The sequence below is a fragment of the Acinonyx jubatus genome, chromosome B1, assembly GCF_027475565.1.
Source record: "Acinonyx jubatus isolate Ajub_Pintada_27869175 chromosome B1, VMU_Ajub_asm_v1.0, whole genome shotgun sequence".
Taxonomy (NCBI): Eukaryota; Metazoa; Chordata; class Mammalia; order Carnivora; family Felidae; genus Acinonyx; species Acinonyx jubatus.
Window position 1 is genome coordinate 49779609 of NC_069382.1, and position 20263 is coordinate 49799871.

A 20263-nucleotide genomic window follows, 5' to 3' on the forward strand; every position below is an offset into this window, starting at 1 on the left:
AAATGGTCAAAACACATTTACTAATGAAATCTGTATGGGTGGGGACACTTGCTTTCAAGTCTTGGAGAAGAGTAGCCATCTTACCAAGGTTACAGCAGATGTGATAACCCAATTAAAAGCACTAACTAACAAGATACTAGCAAAATCCCTCAAGGCCATATTTATGTTTTATAGGAACAATAAATTCCATTTTAAATAGAACAGTTTCACTTATTTCTTGTGAAATAATGTTAAAGCATGGGTCAGACCTGTTAATTGTTGGGGCTCATCTTAAGAAAATTACTTATGTATTGAAAATATTTTAATTTTTTTTTCTTGGAAATAGTGATCTATTGTTTCTATGGAAATTGGGACCATGGTCTTTAAATGCTCTGCAATGTTGATTCACAAAAGCTAACATTATCTATTTAAATACCACAGGTACTGTAAAGCTTAGTGTGAAGGCTAATTTTAATACAAAGAGTTTGATTTTCATATGTACATGTATTGATATTATCTTAAATTCATATTGGAGGGAACAAGCTAATTTTGTAATTAATGGAATTATTAAAAAGATCTTTTTATTCTAAGCTTGCCAAAGGGTCCTGTATTTAAAAAATTATACCCACACTGGATATAGTCTAATGACAAAAAGAAGTATAAAGAAACATTGAAGTTTTTTTTCTTAAGTTTCTTTATTTATTTTGAGAACAAGATAAAATAACGTTACAGCAGTAACCTTATAGTGCAGAGCCTGACACAGGGCTTGATCCCATGAACCCCTGAGATCATGACCTGAGCCAAAATCAAGAGTCCAATGCTTAACCGACTGAATCACCCAGGTGCCTTGAAGTTTTTTTTAGTAGACTTGTGTTGGTAGAGATATTGGTGGTGAAAATCAGAATGTATTTTGTTCCTATTTAAGAGAGAGCAAATGAGTACATATAATGATGTGTTGGAACCAGAATTTTTACTGCAAATGAGGGTGGGGCACAAATATGGAAAAGGGGAATGTAAGGAAGGATCTCAGGGTATTAGTTTTGAGTGAAAAGTATCAGTATGAGCTGATGTTATGTATATTCGCACACACCCCCTAGCTGTGATTACTGTAAGAGCCTAGAAGCTATGTCATGCCACTAGTAATGAGCATCTCCAATGCCCAGATCTTGACTTCTAAATCCCATATTTCAATGGAAGAAACCGTTGGAGAAATTGTGAGCCTGAGGTATTTGTGCCAGAAGCAAGGAGGTGCTGAAAGACTGATGAGGTCAGGTCAGTGGACAGCTGAAAGAGACTCTCATTAGCCAAACTTGGAGCCATTGCAGCATCAAAAAGAATATTGAAGATTATGGATTATAACATATTAAAATTTTAAAAACTTATGAACCCACAGTGATGAGAGAGGGTCAGGCAGGTGGAAGTAGGGAGAAGCTCTGCTTTGGAGAGGAAAGTAAGATAACAAATACACAAGGAATTATGGCATTAAAAAATCATCACTTTGTAACACCAGTGTAAGCATGGACTCATGGATGCTAAAACTCTTGGGAGATAGGTTATTGATGGTGAAGAACAGAATATTCTCATGTTCTCTAGGTATCACTCCACAGATTACTTAAGAGAAAGATGTGCCTTTGACAAGGAAAGATTGACTCTCAACGCATTAGCTAAATGGTCAGGTTTGGCATCCCAAACAGTGAGAGTCTTGATGTGATGGAATGGGGGATACCTGACTTCTGCAGGATTGGTCCGGACCCCTTAAATGATTTAATGTCATAAAGAAGAAGTGCAGAAACTGTTTCAGATTAGGGGAGCCTAAGGAGAAATACCAGCCAACTGCAATGAGTGGAACTTGGTTGGATTCTGGAGCAAAACAAACAAAATAAAGGACATTTGTGAAACAAGTGGGGAAATTTGAGTATAGGCTTCATGTTGGGTGATAATATTGAATTAATGTTCACTTTTTAAAAAGGCATGGTTAGGAGAAAGTCCTTGTTTTTGAAGGATGCTTGTTAAAGTAATTAGGGTGAAATTTTATCATGTCTTAAGTCCACTTTTGTATAGTGTAGCAAAAGGAAAATTTGTGTATGTATACATGTGTGTGCATGTGAGAGATTTGTCGAGATGTTAATAGTTGATGAACCTGGGTGAGGAGTATGTAAGTGTTCAGTGTACTGTTGTTTCAACATATCTGTAGGTTTGAAGTTTTTCAATTTTGAAAATGAAAAGTAATGAAAAATAAGTAAAAAAGATAACCCATTAGTCCTCCCCTGCCACAGAAACATAAAGATATGGTGCTAACATGGTGTCTGGAAAATACTTTCCAATAAGACAAATATATTCTTTCTGCACTACCCTTCACCATAGAAACATGAATGCTGATGGATTTTTTAAAGTGTTTATTTATTTTGAGAGAGAGAGAGAGAAAGAGAGACAGCATGCATGCACATGCCCAACCCCCCCCCCCCCACCATGTGTGTACATGTGAGGTGGGGGGGCAGAGAGAGAGAGGAGAGGGAGAATCCCAAGCAGGTTCTGCACTGTCAGCAGATGCTGACCACCTGTTGCGGGGCTCGAACCCTTGAACCTTGAGATCATGACTTGAGCCGAAGTCAAGAGTTGGAGGTTAACTGACTGAGCCACCCAGGCACCCCCCCGCTGGTGGATTTCTATTGACTAGTGGTAATGGAGTAGAATTTTCCAGTAGTGCAGTTGTACTTATTTTCTTCTGGTTCTGTAGCAGTAAACTTAATTCTTTATAAAATTAGTAGATTATTTATATATTAGATCAAAATAGATATTTTTTGCATTTGTTCCAGTGAATTATGGCAAGTAATAAAGGAATTACTCAGAATGCTATCATTGATGGAATGCCTACTATGTGCTTGGGGATGTGCTATGCTTTTTACTGAAGTTGTCTCCATTCTTCATTATCTCCATATTATGTGGAAATAGGCTCAGCGTGTTTAGTGCCTTTCACAAGGTCACATGGTGAATAAGGTGTTCAAGTTAAGATTTAAGCCCAACTCTGTCTGATTCTTTTTTTTTTTTTAACATATTCATCTTACAACATCAGCCTGCTAATACCTGAAAGTAAATGGTTTCAAATGGTCTCCAAAGTGATGACATTTTTTGAGAAAATTCATGGTAGTAAAGATCAAGTTAATACTTCTTGAATTATGTGGTATTTAAGTAAGCAGACAATGGAAATGGAGTTGTACTAGGATTAAGAGGCCCTGCTCTAGTTCCAATTCTGTCCCTGTCTAACAGTGTGACCTGAGGGCCTTAGTCTTCTTGGATATAATCACTGGTTGGCCTAGTTGATATCTCTATTGATTTGAGGCATTAAAATACCATGACACTTGCAAAGGATTTCTAAAAAGATCATTGTGGCTGAAATAAGGTTTACAGGTGGGGCTGATAAAGAGGGCTTGGGAGTATACAGTGGTGGGAAATGGCTGCAGAGAGACGCAGGGCTCAGCTCTTAGGGGTCTGGTACCCATCTTTAGGAGTTATAATTAATTATGGGGCAAATGATGGTTCTTGTAGGGGTTTTTTTTTCACTTCAAAAATTTAATAGTTATTCTCTAATTTTAATATCATTAAATATTAGAGTCAGAATCAAATTTTCTTCACTTTGTTCAAGTCAGGATCTTAAAGAAGGTCCATTTATTGCAATTGCTTGGTAAATCTCTCTCTCTTTCTTTCCTTTCCTCCCTTTAATAACAGTTTTATTGAGATATAATTCATATACCATATGGTTCACCTATTTAAAGTATACAATGCAATGCTATACAGTTGTTCAGTCATCACCACAATCAATTTTAGAACATTTTCATCAACCCCCAAAGAAATCCTGTACTTGTTAATAGTCATTCCTCATTTCCTCTCACCTCATCCCTAGCCCTAGGGAAATACTAATATGTTTTCTGTCTCTGAGGATTTGTCTGCTGGGGAAATTTCATATAAATGAAATAAAATCATGTAATATGTGGTCTTTTGGCATCTTTCACTTAGTGTAAAATTTCAGGGCTCATCCATGTTGTAGCATATATTGGTACTTCACTCCTTTTTATTGCTGAATAATATTCCATTGATGGACATTTGAGTTGTTTCTACTTTTTGTCTATTAGGAATAAAGCTGCTCTGGTCATTTGTGTATGAGTTTTTGTGTGGACATTTGTTTCTCTTGGGTATATTTCTAGGAATAGAATTTCTGGGTCATATAGTAACTCTGTGTTTAACATTTTGAGGAACCATCAGACTGTTTTCCTGTACCATTTTACAATCCCACCAGCAATGCGTTCCATCAACAGAGGGGTACAATGTCTTCACATCCTACCCAACATTTCTTTTTATCTGTCTTTTTTATTATAGCCATTCTAGAGGGTGTGAAGTAGTACTTAATTATACTTTTGATTTGCATTTTCCTGATGGCCCTTGGAGGGTTTTAAGCAGTGGAGTGATATTATCTGGTGTGGATTTTACAATGATTACTCTTACTGCATTGTAGAAAGTGGATTAGATGGGGATAGGAGATAAGCAGGTGCAAGATGACAGTGGACGGACCAACGTGGTAGTAGTGAGGGTGGTGAGAAGCAGATGGATCACAGGGGTGTCTAAGAAGTACAGGCTATAAGGACTTGTGATTGGTTGGATGTGGGGATTGCGGGGTGCTTGTGGCTGGATTTCCTGCATGGGCAGCTGGGTGTAGGGGGTAATGCTATTCATTAACATAAGGGTCAGAGCTTGGTGGAGGAGGAGAGTGATGTATTTAGATTTGGATAGGTAGAGTTTGAGGGGAAGTGCCTATTGTCAAGAGAGGACATCTGGAGAGATCTCTGGGCTGGACATACACTTTTGAGAATTGTTGTTTTTTAGAAATAACTCAGGATGTGGGAATGGGTGAGACTGGGAGAGTGAGAGATCAGGATTTGGACAGAGTATGTTCTGGAAATGCAGAGGGGAGGGATAGAACACTTCAAGATGGAACCAGTGCCTGGCGCCATTAATAAATGGTTGAATAAAAGCAGTCACCATTAAATTTCACTGGATTTAGCATCAAGAAGGTCGAATTAAGGAGAGATGAGGCAGGGAGTGGCCTAGGGCATGAGTGCAAGTCAAGTAGTGAATGTAGCAAGATAAACTCTTTTGGGACAGTGGCTTTGAAGAGAAAACAGAGTGGTAGCTGAAAGGAGACGTGTTAATTTCTTTTTTAAATTGGGGATTTGTTGGAGCATCAGTTTACATGTTGATGGGAAGAATCTAGCAGTGAGGGAGCCACTGAAGGTACAGGAGAGAGATGGCAGCATCCATTGAGTTGGGTCCGTGGGAGGGGAAAGGGATGGGTTGACATCTGGTACCCAGATATTCATAGGCAGCAGGAAGGTGGCTTTCATTGTTACAGTTTAACCAGCCACCACAAAATTTTTGCTTTGGGTTATGGAGATGAATGAGTAATATAAACCACTAACTCAGTGTTCCAAATGGTGAGCTTCAAAAGTATGCTAAGAGCCACTGTCTTGACAACTCGGATTAGCTGACTTTATCTGGTGAAGCAGATTAATCTCCTTTCCAACTAGCTTGATCTAGTGCATCACTATTTAACTAAATGCTTTTGTAATAGTGGAAGAATGAATAGAAGCTCTTCATTAGATACTGAAGTGAAGTCTAAAATATGAACTCAAATTGGAGTTGTTGTTTTTTTTTTCCTACTCCAAAAAATTGGTCCTGTCTGGAACATTTCAAATTAATTTGACAAAATTTGTGGTGTGTCTGCTATATGGTTAAAAAGTACAAAGGAAACTAGTGGTATAACACCTTTTTCCTACCCTCAAGGAGGAGAGATGTGGAAAGGGAGGCATGGCATTGTCTGTGCCAGGCTGCAGTAGTTGGTGCTAGAGCACAGAGATGGGGAGGACAGGATGCCTGCCCTCTGGGTTCCATAGCATCCTAGTGGGAGGGGGAGAAAGCAGGAAGAGTGAGGAGGGAAGGAGGAGAGGATGAAGAGAGATATGGTATAGGTAACTCAGCATCTATCAAAATCCACTCATTCAGTTAATGTGTGCCAGGTGCTGTTGTAGGCACTGGGGATCCAGCAGAGAACAAAAGATAAAAAAAAATTTTGCCATCATGGATTTTAAATTCAGTTGGGGAGGATGGGGGTGCCAGACTATAAACATTAAGTAAATTACATATTATATGAGAAGGTTATAAAACAAGGAAAACCTAAAACTGTAAGGGGGTGGGAATGTGGTACAGTAAGGTGGGGGGTGGTGGTGGTGGTGTAGTTTTAAATAGGATGACCAGGTGTGAAGATGAGTCATTCCAGCAAAGGCTTGAAGGTAGCAGGGGATACTGCCATATAAATGTGTGAGGGAAGAGCATTCCACGCAGGGAAAGTTGGTGCAAAGATCCCAAGGCAGGACTGTGCCTAGAAAGTTCAAGGAACAGCTGAAGGCCAGTGTGGCCAGAGGAGAGTGAATGGAAGGTAGAGTAGTTGGAGATGAGTTCAAGGAGGAGGTTCAAGGGGGTGGGTGGGGGAGAAGGGGAGGCACGGGATTATGCAGGTTATCTGGGCCATTTTAAGGATTTTGTCTTCTACTGTGAGATTGGAATTTTACTGGATCAGAGGGGCAACAGGATATGGCTTAATGGCTTGAAAGCATCATGCTGGCTATTGTACTGAGAGTTCATTGAGATATGATGGCCAAGGTGGAATCAGAGAGGCCAGTGGGGGACATTAGTGCAGTAATTCTGATGGGAGATGGTGATGACTAGGGCCATCATGGTGAGTAGTGGTTGGATTTTGGATTTACTGGGAAGGTACAGCCAATGGGATTATGCCAAAGATTGGTTGTGGGCTTTGTGACGTAAATGAGGAGTCAAGGACGACCCCTGGGGAAGGAGAAGGGATGGTACTGAGTGAGTGAGGAGAAAGTTTGGGCAGAAGGCTTGCTGGCTCCAGCTGCCATGTCTGTTACAGGTCTAAGTGCAGATGCTGGATGGGTTGGGGTGGATTGAGCAGTCAGCCCACAGGAGCGAGGATTTCTGAGGAGCCAGAGGTATAGATGTGGTGCACGTTCCCACCCCTGCAGGCAGGGGCACGGAACGCACACAGATCATGCTCCCTACAGGAAAAGAGGATTGCGAGACCGCAAGCTCTGCAGCCTGTTTCTCTACCGCTCTGTCACCAAATCAGAGACGGTTCAGGCTGGATGTGATGACCTCTTAATCCTTGCCAGGTCTCAGATACAAGAATTGGGGTGGGACTCCAGATCCTCGGTTCTGGGGTGCATGTGGAAGGATCTTAACTCTCATTTCTGGAGCCTTGTGATGCCTTGTCCTTTAACCCTTTTGAAAAATACACAGAAGAACTATTCTCGCTCCATACAGAATTCAGTAAGAATTGCAGTTCCTTCAATTCACAGAAATTTGTTCGGGGATAACATCTCAATCACAGCTGTCTAGTAAAGTATGTGGTGAGGAAACTGGAGAGAGGTTGTCTCTTCTAAGGCAGAATTTGATTGGCATTGCCTCTTAAAATCGTTATTTCTAGCAAAAACCTTGTTATGCTATTTGATATAAATGATGGAGGAACTGTATTTCATGAAAAGGTACACTGGCAGAAAATTGTCTCTGAATATGTAACTAATTGTTTTTTTTGGAGATACATTTGTAATTTTAGAATATTAATTCTTAATGGACATTTCACTGTTAAATTTGGCAGAAAATGCTCATAAAGTTTCCCTTGGTTTTTCCCAGGAAGATACCTTTATAGCTTGAAATCTTTTAAAACCCTTTAGAAACACTAGTCAGTATAATGCCGTGCAGGGTGTTAAAATCAAATGCTTTCCTTTGTGTCCTTTGCATTTTGTCAATTGCAAATGTGCAAAAAAGACCACTTGAAATTCTCATTGGACCACTTAATTCAGCTTTCATTACAGTGGGAGTGAGATAAAAACAATATCAAACAAACCTAACAGGTGACTAGAAATATAGTTGGGGGTGAATCAGTGGCTCATCCTTAAAATATCTTTATTTTTCCATTTCATGAATTTAGCCTGAGGACCATTTTAGCTAAAACGCTAGACAATGCAGGGGCGCCTGGGTGGCTTAGTTGGTTGAGCGTCCAACTCTTGACTTTGGCTCAGGTGATGATCTTGCAGTTCCTGAGTTGGAGCCCTGCATCGGGATTCGTGCTGTTGGTGTGGGGCCTGCTTGGGATGCTGTCTCCCTTGGTCTCAATGCCCCTCTCCTGCTCTCTCTCTTAAAATAAATAAATAAACTAAAAAAAAAAAAAAAAAACAACAACAAAAACCAAACTCTAGACTCTGTAGGCTTGGTTAGAGAGGATGGGCAAATAGATTTTAGTTTTTAAAAATGTGAATCCAATAAGTCACTCAACTTCCAAATAGATAAATTTATAAATTCACTTATGTTCTAGAATAAATGGAAGTAATTATGACTGCATTAGTACAGCATTAATTAACATTGCTAATTCTTTTGTATGTAATTATGTCAAATAATAACACTAATAAAATGTAAATATCAAATGACTGGGAGAGGAGCCTCCCTCCTCTTTTTAACACTACCATATTACAGCGTCAGATTATGAACACACAATATCATCAAGCTTCCAGACACCTACTTCCTAAATACAGGCTGTATGAATTCTAATGAAAACATGAAGTCTGTAGTATAAATCTCTGATGCCTGGTTCAATGAGGGGCTGCCCAGCAAACCAATAATTCCATTCCTCAGAGCATTGCTGAGAATATTTATATAATTAAATATCATCTGTTTCCCCATTTAATTCCTGGTGGCTTTTTTTTCTTCCCCCTGGCTGTTTTTGCGATTTCCTTGGGTGGGAACGGCCCAATAATGTTGCACAGCTCTGATGGATTATCTTCATTAGCTACTTGGGGTGATGAGTCCCTGAATAATGCTGAATTTGATTTACCACGCACAAAAGCCAAACCTTACATGGAAGTTCTAAGTAGGGCAGGTTTTATGTAGCTTTAAACTAGTTTCTTTGAAGAAGAGAGAAAAAAAATAAAGTTCTTTTAGGAGACAATTTTGGGGACACACAAAATCATTTTTGATGAAGAAAAGGTGAACGAAGAACACCATGTGCCAAAAAGAACGCAGGCGGCCTGAGCCCTGAATCTAGGGGTACTGCTGACTGTCAGCACCAATTCTTCCGTCTTGGTTTCTGTGTGTGGCAAGCAAGGGAAATGGATGGGCAGCTCTCCAAGGCCCCCTCCAGCCAGAACCAGGTTAGAGTGGACAGACCTGTGTGTGAACCCTGCTCTTGGCCTCTTACTGTGTCTCCTGGGCAGGGCACCCAGTGTCTCAAATCCTCCAGTTCTGCATCTTTAAAATGGAACATGTTACTCACTTGGTACAAGGTACTTGTGCAGATTAAATAGGAGAGACTCTGAGAGCAACTGCACAGAGTCTGGCTTCCAGCAGGTACTCACAGAACGCTGGTTCCTTGCCCTTCCCTCCTATCTCAGAGTCTAGAAGGCACAGTGTGTACGACTTTGAAGCAGGGTCTTAGGACTTCTGACATGAAGTGATTCAATAATAAAGTGACAGATGTGGGCCTGAGATGGGGAAGGGTCTGCAATGGAACAATGCTTGAAATATTCCTGTTAACTCTGAGCCAAAGCTCTTATGTATATTTTTGGAAGGGGTGCTGGCAGAATTGAGGCTCTGCGTCCTGCTATCATTTTGAGTATTTAAAACACCCATTGAGTGCCAACAATGCTTCTCCTTTAATTCACAAGTATTTGCTTTCTGTGAGTGCCCTGGTTCTGAAGGTGCTGGAAGGAGCCTCCTGCTGAGCTGGCTGTGTGATAAATGGAGGGTCAGCTACCATGGAATGGGTGGGGGAGGAGGGTGGAAGGGCTTTTATTGCAGAGCTCCTTAAACTATGGCAAAGGGGAAATCTGTAGCAAGATGGTTGCCCTAATGAATCAAGTACAAGACAAGACCAACTAAGAGAACAATTTTCTTTTATATTCCCAGGCTGGATCCAGCATTATTAGCCTCCCTTGTGGGTTGAGAATACACGGTATATTCTAGCATGTGAATATATCTGTTCCTCACCCCAAGGCCATTGCTCCAGAAAGAGTCACTTTGTTGGTGCTGCTGTCATTTTTTTTTTGGCTGCAGGACATCCTCCATTATTTCCGTAGTTATGCCCTGCCCTTCTTTCCTCAGAGACCTTGGAGAAGGGAGGGAGAAGGAAGGCAGTGGCCTGGAGGTGGGATTTGGAGGGTGGGAGGCAGTGGTGCAGGGGTTTCTAAAGAACAGAAAAGAAGGAATGCAGAATTCAGCAGTCCCCTCAGTGAATGGCCTTGTAAAAGGCATTCGTGCAGACGGCAAGAAAAATCTCCAGAGCCTGACTGAGAACCATATGTGTGAGTACATATACTCCCAGATATATACATAAAGGTAATAATAACAATAGTAGCTTATATTTATTGACTGATTTCTGTGTTTTAGACATTATACTGAGGACTTTATATGTACCATTTTATTTAATCTCACAACCTATAGAGTAGGTATCAATATCATTCCCATTTGTAGCTTAGGGATTTTAGGTGGCTTGACCAAGGTCATCTAGGGAAGGGGACTAGGATTCAAAAACAGGCATGACTGGAGTCATGTGCAGTGGGAGTTCAAAAGGTCTCCCAGAGCCTTAGAATCGGTAGACTGGTACAGTAAGTACCTAGGGTGGATCCTTAGCTGTTACTTGACCTCTCCAAGGTAATCTGTTTTATCTTCAGCAAAGTGGTACTTACCTTTTGGGCCTCTGTAGAAGAAACTTGAGTCCAGGTGAATGAAACTGTTGTGTGTACTGTTAAAGGAGCTATAAATGTTTGTTCCATTTAAACTATCATGAGGCTGTTGATCATTGACCATAGCTTCTGCCATTTCCCTTGGGGGTGCGGTGTTAATACCTGTGGAGTTGGAGAGAAAAATTCCTGTTTTGGTGTTACACTAGAAAGTCAGATTAAGTCAGCACATATCCTGAAGTTGTAAGGATAAGTGTGAAATCAGTATGGCGTTGGGTAGAAACAGAAGTCTCTGGCATCCTGGTGTACTCTGAGATCAGAGGACCATGTGTCCATTGGATGGATGATGTGGGAGCCAAAGGCATCATGAAGAGGAAGGTGGGCCTGGGTAAAAACCTCATCAGGGACCACAGACCCTGCTGAGACGGACACTGGATGTGGTGTGGCAGCAGATGGCCCATTGAGACAGAACAGGTGGGAGGATTGCCATTACCAACATAGCATCCTCTACCATTTTGCCTTGAGTCAATGTTGTCAGCTGCCACTTTTTAAAATATGAATACTTGAAGTATTTTATAGAACTAGCTTTTCCATTTTCTGTGTTCTGAATCCATAGGGGAGATTAATATTTCCAGATCTACTCCTAGAAATATAAAAGGAAATCATTCTCTTAGTTTGTCTTATCTTGTACTTGATTCTTTAGGTCCTTAAGGTTTTTGTTTCTTGCTTTTTTCCACCATTCTCCTCTTAAGAAATCGGACTTTTCTTTTTAAAACCATATACATACCACAGCTAAACTTCTATGTCACGGAGTAGTACTTTTACTGGAATATAAAGAGAAAATAAGTCTAAGGGTTAGTAGTATTTTTTTCACTAGTCCTGAACTATTATCATTCATAGTTTAAGGTAATCCTTCCTGACCTCATTTTCCCATTAGAATGTTTCCATTAAATTTTCTTCTTTTTTAATTAAAATTTTTTTCTATTAAATTTTCTGTAAATACTTTCTGGGTGAAAAGATCCCTCTGTGGCCTGTTTACAGCCTTGGGTCTTCAGTGTATTCGGCACCAGATCCCTTCTCTTAGCTGCTGCTCCAGGTTCCCTATCTCACTGCTGTTTAGGGCAACCAAAGAGATGGCCCTGGTTGGCTTCTTGAGTTTTGTGGAAATTTTATGCTGTGCTGGTTCTGACCATTCCCCTCTTTTATAGGACTCCTCCATAGGCCAAATAAAAGTGAAATACATTTTCTTCCACTTTATTTTATTTTACTTTATGTGTGTATTTCACTGAAGTATCGTTGACATATAGTGTAATGTTAGTTTCAGGTGTACAGCATAGTGATTTGACAATTCGGTACATTATGCGGTGCTCACCACAATAAGTGTAGTTGCCATCTGTCACCATACAGTTATTAATGGTATTATTGACTATATTCCCTATATACTGTACTTTTGATCCCTGTGACTTACTTATTTTAAACTAGAAATTTGTACCTGTTAATCCCCCTTACCTGTTTTACCTGTTCTACTTTTTCCCCTCTGGCAACTACAAGTTCTCTGTACTTATGAGTCTGCTTCTGTTGTTTGTTTGTTTGTTTGTTTGTTTGTTTTAGATTCCACATTTAAGTGAAATCATATGGTATTTGTCTCTCTCTGTCTGGCTTATTTCACTTAGTATAATACCTACCAGGTCCATCCATGTTCTTACAAATGGCAAGATTTCATTTTTTTTTTTTGTGGCTGAGTAATACTCCATTGTATGTATGTATGTGTGTACATACACACATATATACATATATATTTATACCATATATATACCATATCTTCTATATATATATATATATATATTCCATATCTTCTTTATCCATTTATCTATCAATAGACACTTAGGTTGCTTCCATATCTTGGCTATTGTCAATAATAATGCAATAAACATATGGGTGCATAAATTTTTTGAGTTAGTGTTTTTTGTTTTCTTTGGGTAAATACTCAGCAGTGGAATTACTGGATCATATGGTGTTTCTATTTTAATTTTCTGAGGCACCTCCACATTGTTTTCCATAGTGACTACAACAGTTTACATTCCTTCCCAACACTGCATGAGTGTTCCCATTTCTCCACTTCCTCTCCAACACTTGTTTTCTTTGTCTTTTTGATACTAACCATTCTGACTGGTGTGAGGTAATATCTCCATTCTGGTTTTGATTTGCATTTCCCTGATGATGAGTGATGTTGACCATCCTTTCATGTGTCTGTTGGCCATCTGTATGTCTTATTTGGAAAAAATGACTATTCATATCTTATGCCCACTTTTAAATTGGTGTTGAGTTGTATGTGTTCTATGTATATTTTGGATATTAACCCCTTGTTGGATATATCATTTGTAAATATCTTCTCCCATTCAGTAGGTTGCTTTTTTGCTTTGTTGATAGTTCACATTGCTGTTTAGAAGTTTTTTATTTTGATGTAGTCCCAATCATTTAATTTTTATTTTTAAATTTTTTTTTAAAGTTTATTTATTTTGAGAGAGACAACAGGGAAGAGAGTGAGTGCAAGCAGGGGAGGGGCAGAGATAAAGGGAGAGAGATAATCCTAAGCAGGTTCTGTGCTGGCAACACAGAGCCCGATGCAGGGTGAGATCACGATCTGAGCCAAGATCAAGAGTTGGATGCTTAACTGACTGAGCCACCCAGACTCCCTCCAGTAGTTTATTTTTCCTTTTGTTTCCCTTGCCTGAGGATTCATATCCAGAAAACGTTGCCAAGGCGAGTGTTGAAAGAGCTTGTTTTCTTTTAGGAATTTTATGGTTTCAGGTATTACATTTAGGTAATCCACTTTGAGTTTATTTTTGTGGTGTAAGAAAGTCCAGTTTTATTCTTTTGCATTGTATATTTTTGCTTCCTTTGTCATAGATAAGTTGACCGTATACACATGGGTTTATTTCTGGACTCTCTATTATTCTGTCCCATTGATCTATTTGTCTGTTTTTGTGCCAGTACCGTAGTGTAGTTTTGATTACTAGAGTTTTGTGGTATAGCTCGAAATCTGGGATTGTAATACCTCCAGCTTTGTTCATCTTTCTCAAGATTGTTTTTGGCTATTTGAGATCTTTTGTGATTCTATATAAATTTTAGAATTATTTGTTCTAGTTATGTGGAAAATTAAAAAAATATTTTTAATGTTTATTTTTGAGAGAGAGAGAGAGAGAGAGAGACAGACAGAGACAGAGTGCAAGCAGGGGAGGGGCAGAGAGATAGAAACAGAATCTGAAGCCTGCTTCAGATTCTGAGCCATCAGCACAGAGCCTGACACAGGGCTTAAACTTATGAACTATGAGATCATGACCTGAGCCAAAGTCAGGCACTTAACTGACTGGCCACCCAGGCACCCCTAGTTGTGTGGAAAATTCTGTTGGTATTTTGATAGGGATTGTATTGAATCTGTAGATTGCTTTTGGTAGCATAGACATTTTAACAATATCAATTCTTCCAATCCATGAGCGTGGTGCCGTTTTCACTTTCTTTTATTAATGTCTTATAGTTTTCAGAGTATAGATCCTTTGACCTCCTTGGTTTACTTTATTCTTAGGCATTTTATTCTTTTTGATGCAATTATTAATGGGATTGTTTTCCTAGTTTTTCTTTCTGCTACTTTATTATTAGGGTATAGAAATGCTACAGATTACTGTATGTTAACTTTTATATCCTGCAACTTTACTGAATTCATTTATTAGTTCAGTTTTTTTTTTTGGTGGTCTTTAGGATTTTCTATATATATGTCATGCCATCTGCAAATAGTGACATCTTTACTTCTTCTTTACTAGTTTGGATACTTTTTATTTCTTTTTGTTGTCTGCTTTCTTCAGGTGGGACTTCAGTACTATGTTGAATATAGGTGGTGAGAGTGGGCTTCCTTGTCTTTTCCTTATCCTAGAGGAAGAACGTTCAGGTTTCAACATTGAGTAATGTATGTTTGTCATATATGGCCTTTACTATGTGAAGTTATGTTCCCCCTAAACCCACCTCTTTGAGAGTTCTTATCATGAACAGCTATTGAATTATGTCAAGAATTCTCTGCATGTATTGAAATTATTATGTTTTTTTAATCTTTCATTTTGTTAATGTGGTGTATCACAGTGATAGATTTGCAGATACCGAACCATCCCTGCATCCCTGGAATAAATCCCACTTGGTCATAGTGAATGATTCTTTTAATGTATTGTTGAATTTGGTTTGCTAATATTTTGTTGAGGATTTTTGCATCTATGTTCATTAGGGATATTGGCCTGTAATTAACTTTTTTTTGTAGTGTCTTTGTCTGATTTTGGTATTGTGGTAATGCTGCCCTCATAGAACAAATTTTGAAGCTTTCCTTCCTCTTCTGTTTTTTTGGACTAGTTTGAGAGAGATGCTCTATTTACATGTTTGGTAGAATTCACCTGTGAAGCTATCTGGTCCTGGACTTTTGTTTATTGGGAATTTTTTGATTACTGATACACTTTTGTTACTGATAATCAGTCTGTTCAGATTTTCTATTTCTTCCTCATTTATTCTTGGACGATTGTATGTTTCTAGGAATTTATCCTTTTTTTTCTAGGTTGTCCAAATTTGTCGGCATATAATTTTTCATAGCAATCTCATATAACCCTTTCTATTTCTGTGGTGTCAGTTGTTCTCCTATTTTATTTCTGATTTTATTTTAGCCCTTCTCTTTGAAAAAGCAAAATATTTAATAAACAACCCCATGTCACAGAGAATGGAGTAACTCTTGGGATTACATGCTTGTACCCAAACATTAATACAATTCTTATTTTTAAAGAAATACATTTTGATTGTTTTTAACGTTTATTTATATTTGAGAGAGAGAGAGAGAGAGAGAGAAGTGCGAGCAGAGGAGTAACAAAGAGAGAGGGAGACACGGAATCTGAAGCAGGCTGCATCTAGGCTCTGAGCTGTCAGTACAGAGCCTGACACAGGGCTTGAACCCACAAACTGTGAGATCATGACCTGAGCCGAAGTCGGACACTTAACCAAGTGAGCCACCCAGGTACCCCTAGAATTCTTTTTTTTTTTTTTATTTAAAAAATTTTTTTTTAACGTTTATTTATTTTTGAGACAGAGAGAGACAGAGCATGAACGGGGGAGGGGCAGAGAGAGAGGGAGACACAGAACCGGAAGCAAGCTCCAGGCTCTGAGCCATCAGCCCAGAGCCCGACGTGGGGCTCAAACTCACGGTCCGTGAGATCGTGACCTGAGCTGAAGTCAGACGCTTAACCGACTGAGCCACCCAGGCGCCCCTAGAATTCTTATTTTTAAAGTTAATAATATATTTGAAAACAAAATGCAGTACCTGGAACATAGAAGGACTTAAAAAAAATATTAGTTTCCCTTCCCTTCAGAATGTGATCCTCAACCTTGGCTGCTCATAAAAATTGAGAAACTTTAAAGAAAATACTGATGGCTGGGCTCCATCCTAGACCAATTAAATCAGAGTCCCAGGGGGTGAGGTATAGGTGTAAATATGTTTAAAAGCATCCCAGATACTTCTAATGTGCAGCCTAGGTGGAGAAATGCAGCTCTTAGAACAATGCAACTGGCCTTTTTTTTTTTTTTTTTACCCTCTTTATACTTCTCAAGCTGCTGGTTTCTAATTAGAATTGATATTATTACAATACATAATGCAGTTGTTTTGCATTAAACTTATTGAGAACTAGTGCCCCTCTTTCCAGCTTTCCAGTAACATCTCCCCTTACTCTGGCTTAAGCACTCATTTAAAAAAAAACAAAAAAACAACTGGGTTTCTTTTTATTTTTTTTTTAATGTTTATTTATTTTTGAGAGAGAGAAAGAGAGAGACAGAGCACGAGTGGGGGAGGGGCAGAGAGAGAGAGGTAGACACTGAATCTGAAGCAGGCTCCAGGCTCTGAGCTGTCAGCACAGAGCCTGATGGGGGCTCGAACTCACAAACTGTGAGATCATGACCTGAGTCAAAGTCAGACGCTTAACCGACTGAGCCACTCAGGTGCCCCGAATAACTGGGTTTCTAATTAAAAAAAATCTAAGCTCATACCAGAACAGAACCTTTGAACTGCATTCAAATAAGACTTTAGATTGTGGGTTTCAAATGGCTTTCTGGCAAAACCAGCCTGAAGACAGGAAAGGGGGTAAGAGAAGGGTGGAGAGAGGAGGATAGGCTAGCAGTGAATTCACCCCTGGATTATTTGCCAGGAAATGAGGGGCAGTTTATGTAGGTGGCTTTAGTTTCCTAATGATACTTTATAAGGATTTTTAGGTTTTTGTAGGCTCATTCAACTTTCTAACCCCCAAATCAGGGCACACTGTCTTGTAAGTGAGAGGGGACATATGAGGACATTGTCATTGGAATCTGAACCTCAGTTTTCTTATTTGTAAATTGGAGGCATTGAGGAGTCCCTTAGGGGACTGCAAAAAGATTAAATAATTGCTAACATTTACTGAGTGCTTACTATATGTCAAAGGCCATTCTAACTTAAAAAATGTATGAAATTATTTAATTCTCAAAACAACTTTGAAAAGGTATCATTATCACCTCTCTTTTACAGATGGAGAAATGAAAGCATAGAGGTGCTAAGCAACTTGCCTGAGATTGCAGGGCTGGTCTGTTGGGTACTGGGATTTGAATCCATCAGTGTGATTCTGGAATCTGTGCACATAAAACTCTCTGCTGCTTTGCCTAGGACACATGAGTTTGCCTGAGATAATGCCTGGCACAGGATAGGCCCTTGAATGAATCTGGGGCTGGTAAAATTGGAAGGAGCAGAAGTGATTTTGTCTACACTCAAAAGAGCCAAGGCAGAGAATTGGCACCTGGTGGGGGGTAGTCTGGTTGTAGGCTTTTTAAGAAGTTTTGGAGGGTTTGGTTACCTAAGTTGCAGGGGAGGGTGAACTTGGAATGTTATTAATTAATGAAACCATCAAAGGTTGACATGCATAGGAGATGCATTTTAGCATAATGGTATGTGTGTGCGCATGTGTATATGTATTTGTACATCTGTGTATGTGCCCTTGTATTTGTGTGTGTGTTTGTCAGCATTTATGTATGTGCATGTGTGTTTATGCACATGTGTGTTTGTGTGTGGGAGAGTTACCTGACCAGTGACCTGGCCTCCATTGTAAACTTCTCATTATCTGAGCTGGGGCTCTATGTTTTATCTTCTGGCATCTTGTATTACCCCAGCCCAGTTACTCACTTGCTCATACTTTCAGAACTGGATGCTAGTTTTGCTGACTCAGCCTTGCCCACACTGTGGTATAAAGGGTTCAGCCCACATCCTGAGGTCGTGAGTAGCCCAGATTGCCAGCTGTGTGGCCCACCTGGCTCTCAGTTATCTGCAGAACCCACGGACTTGCCTCCAAACCACAACCACAACCCTAGGCGCATGTTAGCATCCTCTGGGACCAGTGTCCAAGTTGTTCACAGTCTCCCTGCCAACTGTGTACCCCCTTACCCCCCACATTAAATCAGGCCCTCTGTAGGAGGGACCTACATAAATCTAGTGTATTCCTAGGGTTGAGAAATCCTGGTTGTATTTACCTCACCTATGTGAAGACGACAGGGCTGTGTGGAGGAGTTAGTCTTCTAATCACTATAGAAAAGCAGTAGGGCCAAATACCTTAACTCCAAGTCATTATACCTTTTCCATTCTCCCCTTTCTCCTCCTCCTCTCCTTTCCATCCTCTTCCAACATTGCCCTTGCCCCGAAGCCCCCCTCTCCCTCACAAGGAATTAAAATGTTTTGTCTGGAAATAAGCGGACTTGGCAAACACAGCCGGGGCTCCCACTGCAGCTGTGTTCAGCATGTTTGGATGCCAGCGACGTGAGCTTTAACATGGAGATTGGTGTCCAAAGGCACCCGATATCGCTGTGTCCATTTCCATTGTGCTGAGCATCACGTGGTCAGCAATCAAATAATGATCTTGGGAATGAAATATTCAATATACAATGTTATTAACATATAAAAGGCTTATGGACAAATCACTTTTAAGTATGACAGGGCTTCAAAATGTGTTTCATTTGAGTATAGGGAAAAAAGATTTTTGGGGGTTGTTTATCAGCAGTGCCATGAGGGAGGCTTATTTTTCCCTTTAAATCTGGATGAATATGCATGTGTGCACTGCATGATAATAACAATCATGCCAGCCAGGAGATTAGCCGAGCTTTTGCTGGAATAATTCTAGCATGCAAATTCAAAGTATGCAGAGCAGGCAGAGGAGGCACGTGTGGCATCTTTTGCTTGTCTACTTCCCAACCTTTGTGCTGTGTCCTAGGGGTGCATCGGGGACAGCTGAATATGGAGCTTTCCCAGTGTTAGAAGCCTGCGTCATTGGGTCCTTGAGTGGATGCCGATCCATCTTCCCTTCTTGGGAGATACACACACAAAAAAGTACATGGAACTTAATGAATAGTTACAGAGATCTATGTAACTAGCCCTCTCCCAAGGAAAAGAATATTGCTGATACACTAGAAGGCCCCTCACGTACTTGAGGTCGTTTAGGAGAACCAGGCATATCGAGCAGGCAGATGGGTTGCCAGGAATGCAAAAACTCTTTTAGGATGTGGCAATTGACACTTCTTGACCAGAAGACAGTTCATTTCCTTTCTGATCTTTCGGAGACAGTAGGGATTCTGGAACCCAACTGTGGATTTGCATCTCATCTTTGTCACTAGCTTTATGACTTTGGGCAAGACCCTATTCACCCTGTGGCTTAGTTTTTCTATCTGTGAAATGGGGATAATAGAAGTACCTACCTCATAGGATTGTTGGGAGGATCAAGTGTGTAAATACAGGGAAAACACTACAGTGTCAGGCACTTATGTATTTACTGCTACTACTTTTATTATTATTAATACTCTTGAGTCTCTATATTTGTCTGATTTTATGTCTGGAATTCTCATTTTGGCAAATCCCATTAACATATGTAGATTTCTGGATTATCCTGGTCCATCTTCATCATCCCACGCTAGCTCAGATGTCACTGGGTAGGTCTCAAGCATCTGCAATTTCTCCCTCCACTTTCATGCAAAACATTTCAGCTTCACACAAAAATAATTTTTGAAAGAATTCTAGACTATGAATTGTTGAGAGGTAGGGAGGAGAGATCCAGCATTGACTGAGTATCTAAACAGTTCCATTTAACCCCAGAGAAGAAACCCTGTATGATAAGGAGCTTTTAGTTCATTTTACAGACCAGGAAAATGAGGCTCAGAGAAGTGAATCAACTCGTTGATGTCATGTAGCTGGTAAGTAGTTCAGCTGAGATTCGAACATGCATCTATTTTCAGGGAGGACTTTAAGCTCACTCAGTTCAACCTCCCACCCATGCAGGAATACTTTTTTCCACATACCCGCAAAGTGATAACCCAGAACTTGCTTTAATAAATCATAAATTTGGAAGAGCGTGACATCTCAAATATGCTAAGTACCCATCAGTATACCCGATTAATTG

At 39.8% G+C, this 20263-nt stretch overlaps 1 protein-coding gene across 5 annotated transcripts in view; it reads left to right on the top strand.

Annotated features, from left to right (window-relative positions):
* MSRA (methionine sulfoxide reductase A) overlaps positions 1 to 20263 on the top strand; it is a 449572-nt gene that overhangs the window by 116025 nt on the left and 313284 nt on the right. Inside the window, exon 1 of one of the 5 annotated variants that reach the window (XM_053216667.1) lies at positions 9877 to 10403. The exons of 3 other annotated variants lie outside the window; for them this stretch is intronic. In XM_053216667.1, the coding sequence (XP_053072642.1) occupies positions 10181 to 10403 (223 nt within the window). In that variant the 5' untranslated portion in view covers positions 9877 to 10180. Of the gene's footprint in view, positions 1 to 9876; positions 10404 to 20263 lie in introns of those variants that run through there. One more of the 5 variants, XM_053216666.1, reaches the window with a different exon arrangement.